This window comes from Dipodomys ordii, unplaced genomic scaffold (genome assembly GCF_000151885.1).
Source record: "Dipodomys ordii isolate 6190 unplaced genomic scaffold, Dord_2.0 Scaffold76, whole genome shotgun sequence".
In the NCBI taxonomy this organism is placed as follows: domain Eukaryota; kingdom Metazoa; phylum Chordata; class Mammalia; order Rodentia; family Heteromyidae; genus Dipodomys; species Dipodomys ordii.
The window spans coordinates 9,321,886-9,329,834 of NW_012267292.1; the positions used below are offsets into that span (position 1 = coordinate 9,321,886).

At 41.5% G+C, this 7,949-nt stretch overlaps 1 protein-coding gene across 1 annotated transcript in view; it reads left to right on the plus strand.

Moving 5' to 3' along the window:
- The window catches only part of Osbpl3 (oxysterol binding protein-like 3), a 122,146-nt gene that overhangs the window by 73,760 nt on the left and 40,437 nt on the right, over positions 1-7,949 (plus strand). Inside the window, exons 11-12 of the mRNA XM_013024393.1 lie at positions 650-897; positions 5,195-5,332. Of these exons, the coding sequence (XP_012879847.1) occupies positions 650-897; positions 5,195-5,332 (386 nt within the window). The remainder of the gene's footprint in view (positions 1-649; positions 898-5,194; positions 5,333-7,949) is intronic.

Consider the following 7,949-nt stretch of genomic DNA (forward strand, 5'->3'; position numbering starts at 1 on the left):
AGTTTTATTCTAGCATTTAAAGCTATGAGGAACTAGCTTTTGAGTAGGAATGTAAGAGACTCTCCAGGAATGAATTGCATGAACTTTAGTTTGTAAAATCATTGATATGTATGTATATGTGTATGTATTTTGCAATGCTGGAGTTTGCGGCATACTATGCACACACTATGGTACTGACCTATATACATCCTGGCCCTAAGTTTTGGTTTTTACTTGCTCAAAAATCTTTTGTTTGTTTTCTGGAGTCGAGTCATACTCTGGATAAGTGGATTTAATAGTATAATTGAGTTTTTAAAAAAGTTTTATTACAGATTTGTGTGTGTGTCTGTGTGTGTGTTTATGTACATGTGTGAATGTGCTGGTACTGGGATTTGCATTCAGGGCTTCATGCTCTCCCTTAGTTGTTTCACTCAAGGTTGATGTTCCACCACTTACACCCCAGCTCCACTTCTGTTTCTTCTGGGTAACTGGAAATAAGAGTCTCTGATACTTTCCTGCCTGGCTGGCTTCAAACCATGACCCTCAGATCTCAGTCCCTTAAGTAACTGGATTAGAAGCATGCAGTTGTACTTGGCAGATTGTTGTTGTTTGTAATGGTGGACTAAAGTGAAAAGCTTCATAAAGATAGCCAAGCCTTTTTGCCTTTCAGGACCTATTCTTGAGAGTGAGGAAGCAAGGTCCAAAAGAAGAACATGTTTGCCTGCACCAGGCCCCAACACCAGCAACATCAGCCTGTGGAACATTCTGAGAAACAACATAGGCAAGGACTTGTCCAAAGTGGCCATGCCGGTGGAGCTGAACGAGCCCCTAAACACACTACAGAGGCTCTGCGAGGAGCTGGAGTACAGTGAGCTGCTGGACAAGGCTGCCCAGATTCCCAGCCCCTTGGAAAGAATGGTAAGGATTAGACCTGCCAGTGGCATTGTCCATCCTGGTCCTGAGCCACAAGCCTGTTTATCTGGGCCTACCAGAGCCCAGATGGATGGACAGACTGGTTTTCATTTTTTATTGCCCTCTGGTTCTCATTTTTTATTGCTCTCAAGAGAGGATCATGTCTCAGAGACATTCCTTCCTCTTGACCTGGCTGTTTCTAGTCACCTTGTTGGGATCTAGTCAGCATGGGAAAGAAAACTCTGGGCTTGGGGTAGGTCTGCTCTGTGATTTTATGGTACCTCTTTTTCCAGAAGCATCCATCTTATGGTTCTCTAGGCCAGTTTGGAAAACATGGCTTTAGGGCTGTCTGCATGTTTATTTTTACTACCCTGGGTGCACAGAATTTAATATCGTAAGCTGTTTTTCTCATCCAGTGTAAATTTCCCTTGAGAATGTTGTGGGCTATTTCTGGAATTGTCCCATTATTTTTTAGGATTTTGGAAAATAAACTCAAAGAGATTTTTACACCAGAGAGATTCTTCCCCTCCCCTCCTCATTATATAAAGTAGGGGAAAAGTCTGTTCTTACACATTGAAAGATCCCATTGTGAAAACTGTTCTTTTGTTTTCCCAATTGTAGTCTGGTACACAGTAACATTGTGCTCTGCCTGAGATGCTGGGACTTCAGTCTTCTCTAGGTATAGACACTTCCCTGGGTCATCTCTGATTGGCCAACTTAGAACTGGAGCACCCCTCAGCTTCACAGACCTAAGCTGATTCATCTTCCCATTGGTAGAGGACACAGTCATTTAAAGATGCTGTATGTAGCCAAGTGCTGCTATCCCATGCCTGTAATCCTAACTACTTAGAAGGCTGAGTTCTGAGAATTAAGGGTCAGAGCCAGCTGGGGCAGACAAATCTGAGAAATCTTTACCTCCAATTAACCTGCAAAAAGCTAAAGTGGAGATATGGCTCAATTGGTATAACACTAGCCTTGAACAGAAAAATTCAAGTGAGAGCCTGAAGCCCTAAGTTCAAGCCCCAGTGCCAGCACAAAAGACAAAGAAAGAATAAAAGAAAGAGAGGGAGGAAGGGAGGAAGGAAGGTAGGTAGATGATATATATTCTTTGGTTTTAATCTTCATGGAAACTTCATTACTTAAGAGATCTAAAGACTAAAGGGAAATCTCTCAACCACTGACTCGAAGAAACATCTAGTCCTACTTAGTCTCCCATAGAAGACTTTCTTTCTTGACAGTTACAATAATGACAAAACAGAAAAACAAGCTGTTTTTAAAAATCTTTGTTCTTCTTCCTCAGAGAATTTCTGCTGGGATTTCAAGTCAACATTTGTAGGCAGGTTTTTAAAGACAATGATTGACTTGGAACAGAGAAGTATTGTTAAAGGAATTTTGTTCCCACAGCGTTTTGGCTACCTCTAGGATGTTCTGCGATGATCAGATCGCTTAGATTTAACTATGTCATTGACTGAAGCAGAAGTATGAGGACAGGCTTCCCAGCTAGCACCTTACTGAACATAGCACCTTTAGTGTGTTGCAGGTTACCTCCTGTAGAAGTCCCCCTGCTGTGCTATGAACCCAAAAGGAGGTGCTTCATCCGCCCCCTCCCATTTCCTTCTTCCCCCAGCATAATGAATGAATTGTATTTTCAGTTATGATGGTGATTCAGAACTGTTCAGCATTTCATATAGACTGCGATCTTACTGTCTCACAGGTTACAGACAAGAAAGTGTATCCTTTTGATAAATCCAAGTCAGTAAAAGATGCACATAATTCCTAACTTCCTGGCCTAACTACATTGCCAGAAATTTAGGACAGCTGAATTGACCTCAGTCCTTCCCCTCCCCTCCCCTCCCCTTCCCTCCCTTCCTTGCATCTGACAAGAAAAGAATTCAGGCAAGCTCTGAATACAAGTAAAGATGATAGGTAAGTTTATTAGAAAAGAAACGTGGCAGAGGAAGAGAGCATGTGGTATAGATGTGCCATAGAAAGATATCACTTCAGCCCATCTCTGCCATCTTGTGCTATATCTTCTGATTACGGAATATGGCCTTAAGTTTAATAGGGAAAATTTGGAGTCCTTGAAGATGATTTTCTGATTGATGGGTCTCCTTTCTCTGCAGATGCAGAGAAAATAACATATACTCAGGTTTTGACACTGTAGGCAGTCATGAATGGGATTGACCAAAATGTAGTAAATTGACTTTTGTGTGTGTGTGATGTTGGGCTTGTGCATGCGAAGGACACTGTACCACTGCTATACCCCCCGCCCAAGAATTGATTTTGATAAACTATCCAGCAGCTCTCAAGCAATCTACAATGTGAGGTGGCAAGCTGGGTCCTATTGCAGGCAACACTCAACTGTTTTGCAAAAGGTTAACACAGAAGGTTATATGACGGCGAGAGTTTTTCTTTTTTTTTAAGGCACTTAGGCTTTCCTTCAGTATAAGAAACTTTTCAAAGTATGCTGGGAAGAAAGAAAAGTTGAGAAAGGGAAACCCTGCTCATACTACTTTTAGCCAAACTGAAATAAATAAGTTTTCTTAAAAAGATGTATCTCTTTAAATGGAGAATATGATAAAAAAAATTCTGGCATCTTGATCAGGAGGGACAGTAAAAGATTTTTCTCATTTCTGCATGAATATATAGTTATCACTGTGGTCCTCCCCTTTTAGTTTTTTTTTCTTCCCCAAAAAGCAGAAGATTAAACCACTGTAGCCAGTGGTTGTTTCTTAGTCAGAAAACTACTCTCACAAATTTTCTGGACTCAAAATGATTTGTTAGGTTTCTACTTTTTAGGTGCCTATTTTTGCCAGTCCTAGGCTTGAACTCAGGGCCTGGGCTCTGTTCCTGAGCCTCTTTGTGCTCACTAGTGATCTATCACTTTAGCCACAGTGCTACTTCTGTTTTCATCTGAGTAGTTTATTGAAGGTAAGAGTCTCATGGACTTTGCTTCACAGGCTGGCTTCAAACTGTCATCCTCGGATCTCAGCTCCTGAGTAGCTAGGTTTACAGGCATGAGCCACCAGTGCTCTGCTTTTTAGGCTTTTTGAATGGTTTATGCCAGGTACCAGTGGTTCATACTTGTGTTCCTAGCTGTTCAGAAGGAGATCTGAGGATCAAGGCTCAAAGCCAGCTCAGGTACAGAAGTCCTTGAGATTCTTATCTCCAGTTAACCAGCAAAAAGGTGGAAGTAGAGGTGTGTCTCAAGTGATAGAGCACCTCCTTGATCAAGAAAGCTAGGCAAGAGCATGAGGTCCTGAATTCAAGCCACAGAACTGGCACAAAACCAAAACAACCAACCTTAGGATGCATCCTCCTGAGTTTCAGGGAAAGTTTAGCTTCTTCTTATACTCTTTCTCTCCCCTGAAATCCTAATGTCAGGGTTCCCAAGTAGTATGAAGCTGGAAGTTTCCAAACCCACCTCACTATGCCATGAATATTATCATCTTAATTGTCCTCTGAGCTTTTAGGTATCAAAGTAAATGGCAGCGGTGGCTTATGCCTGTAATCCTGCTACTCAGGAGGCTGAGATCTGAGGATCATGGTTGGAAGCCAGCCCTAGCAGAAAAGTCCCTGTGAGACGCTTATGCCCAGTTAACCACTCAAAAACCAGAAGTGGAGCTATGGCTCAAAGTGATAGACCACTAGCCTTGAGCAAAAGAGCTCAGAGGCAGCACCCAGGCCCTGAGTTCAAGCCCCACAACCAACAACAACAACAAAAAGTAAATGGCCACTTTAAAATTGTTAATTGATTTGCTTCTGGGTATTAGTTGGGCTTTTTGCTACTGTGACAAAATACTTGATAGGATAATTTGAACAAAAGAATTCTTTATTTTGACTCATGGTTGCAGAAATTATAGTCCATAGATTTCTGTTGAGGCACAACATCATGGCGGTAAGAACATGTGGCTGAAGCTTGTAGTGGTCAGAGACAGAGAGAAAAAACACAGAGACGTCCAAAACAAGATTCAGACCCCAAGGACATGCCCACTTAGCCCCTCAGTGCCAACTTCCTCCAGCCAAGTCCCCATATTTTAAAGTTTCCAGAGTCACTAGCTAAGGAGAAATCTTTCAATAATGAGCCTGTGGGGGGTCATGCATATTCAAGCTATAACATTGGGCCAAAATGAACATTATTTTAACCTATAACTTCAGTTTTCTTTACACCTAAGACAAATCTTTGGCTTTCTGAGATAAAAAGTAGCAAGACAAATTGAGAAATATTTGATTTCATTTCTTTGTAGAAAACAAGTTTCTTGGTGACATAGAAGTAGCCAGGTTCTTTTCTTTCCATCTACAGGTATACGTAGCAGCCTTTGCCATCTCTGCCTATGCATCTAGCTACTTCCGAGCTGGGAGCAAGCCGTTTAATCCTGTCCTTGGAGAGACATATGAATGTATTCGAGAGGACAAGGGCTTCCAGTTTTTCTCAGAACAGGTGAGTGTGCTCCCTTTGTATTTGGAGGAGTTGCTTGTGCCTGCAGCTTTAATGTGCTTCTAAAATATTTATTTCTCCCTTTCACTGGCTTCAAAGACTGGAGATAATTACAGTGCTTAGAAACATAAAGCCAGGGATCTATTTTCCTTCCACTGAAACTTACCACCATCCCTTGAGTACTTGGTTGGCCACATGCATGAATGCTGCTCTTCCTCTTTAAAATCATTAGTGAAAAGAATTTTCAGAGCATGAAATGTTTTCCCAAAATGCAACTCCAGATTTGAAAGTGTATCCCTAAGTGTTGCCATCAGCATTCCAGAGCCTGGTGCCCCTCAGAATGGGTAGCACCAAGTCAGTGCTCTGTTCTTAGTTCTAGTCTGAGAGGAATCACTCGTTCATATATTTATTCATTCTAATCAACTGTTATTTAATGAATGTATACCCTGAGCCTGGCACTGTTCTGGTGCTGAGGCAGAGCAGTGGAAGGGGAGTCTAGAGACTAGCCAAGAATTTCTTATATTTGGGAAAAAGTGATTTTGGAGTGGTGGGATAGAGAAGGCAGGAAGGGAATAAATATAATCAAAGTATATTGTATACTTGTAGGCTAATGTCATAGTGAAAAGCCATGGTTTTGTATTATTAATTATGCTAAAAAGAAAAATAAGAAGGCAGGGGATTGAAACTGGGAGGATTTAAAAACATCTTCATTTTGTGATGTTAGTCTAGGCAAGGTGTGGTGGTGCATACCTGTAATTCTAGTTATTTGGGAGGCAGAGGTATGAGGACTGACACCTGAGGCCTACCATGGCATAGTTAGTGCATAAGACCTTTATCTGAAAAACAAACTGTAAAAAGTAAGAACTGGCACATTGCTCAAGTGGTAGAGCATTGTCTTCAGGTAAAAATCTCTGAGTTCAAGCCCCAGTACCTAAATAAATAAATAGATAAATAAATAAAAATGCTTCTTCACCTTTATAAAATTCAAGGTAGATTTCCTGTTCTGAAATGGCTTGGGACTTAGGGGCTTATAAACATTTCTCAAGATTCTATAAAATACAACTGAGTGTGGGAGAAGATTGAAAGCAAAGGAGCAAGAGACCACCTCCTGATTCTGAAATCATGGTATATTATGATTGTATGGGGTTAGGTAGGTGGCTACGTTTGCCAAAAATAAAACTACATGACTTTGTATATATAAATTACACTTCCATAAAGCTGATTTTTTTTTGTGGGGCTTGAACTCCGGGCCTGGGCGCTGTCCCTTAGCTCTTCAGCTCAAGGCTAGTGTTCTACCATTTGAGCCACAGTGCCACTTCTGGCTTTTTCTGCTTATGGGGTGCTGAGGAATCAAGCCCAGGGCCTTATTCATGCAAAGCAAGCACTCTACCACTGAGCCACCTTCCTAGCCCAAAGCTGATTTTAATTTTTAATTTTTTTGTTTTTTATTGTAAAAATAATGTACAGAGGGATTACAGTTACAGGAGTAAGGTAGTAAGTACACTTCCTATTGCGCATTGTTACTTCCTCCTTTGTTTTCCCCCTACCAACCCTTCCCTCCCCACCTCCCCAACTCCTCCCTCCCCTACCACCAAGTTGTAAAGTTTGTTTTCTACAGTGTCTTGTACATCTCATTATTATAATGGATCAACCTGTATCCTTATTTCAGCATTTTGTTATTTCCCTTCCCCTCCCCAAATTAGAGAAATGTATATACAAGATGCAGGGCACCAACATCAACTACAGTGAAAACAGAGGTTATACCATGGGGGAAGAACATACAAGAGAAACAAAAAAATCACCTAGTACATTTTAGATACATTAAAAACGGTAGAAAGAAAAAACAAGTTGTGTTCCTATCTTGGGGTTCATTTCACTTAACATCATCGTATGTGGTCATATGTACATAGCATTTGACCTTTTCTGCTTGACTCAGACATACACTAGTTACTGCAGATAAGGGAAACCGTGGGACCTATGTTTCTTTGGGCCTGGCTTACTTCACTTAACATAATTTTTTCCAAGTCTTTCTCTTTCCTAACAAATTGGGCAATGCCATAAACCAGCAAAAGGCCATAGGTAGAGGCAAGGCTCAAGTGGTAGAGTACCAGCCTTGAGTGGAAAAACCAGGCAAGAGCATAAGGTCCTGAGTTTGTCTCAGTACCTGCAATCAATCAATCAATAAGTAAGCAAATAAGTTGTCCATGACCATGTATACACCTCTTGTGACTTTGTGACCATTAAATGTGACTTTCTCTTCAGAGCACCTGGAGCTAGGGGCAAATGTTCTTTCTAAGTTTCCTGGCATTGCTGGTTCATGGCAGTATAGTTTGCAGTACAGCAGAATGTGAAGGACATCCAGAATGTCTACCAAAACAAGGAATTGTTATTTGGTGAAATTAGAACGTATACATTAAGAAAGTGAAAGTCTTGCCGGGCGCTGGTGGCTCACGCCTGTAATCCTAGCTACTCAGGAGGCTGAGATCTGAGGATTGCGGTTCAAAGCCAATCTCCAATAAACCACCAAAAAACCGGAAGTGGCGCTGTAGCTCAAGTGGTAGAGTGCTCGCCTTGAGCTGAAGAGCTGAGGGACAGCGCCCAGGCCCAGAGTTCAAGCCCC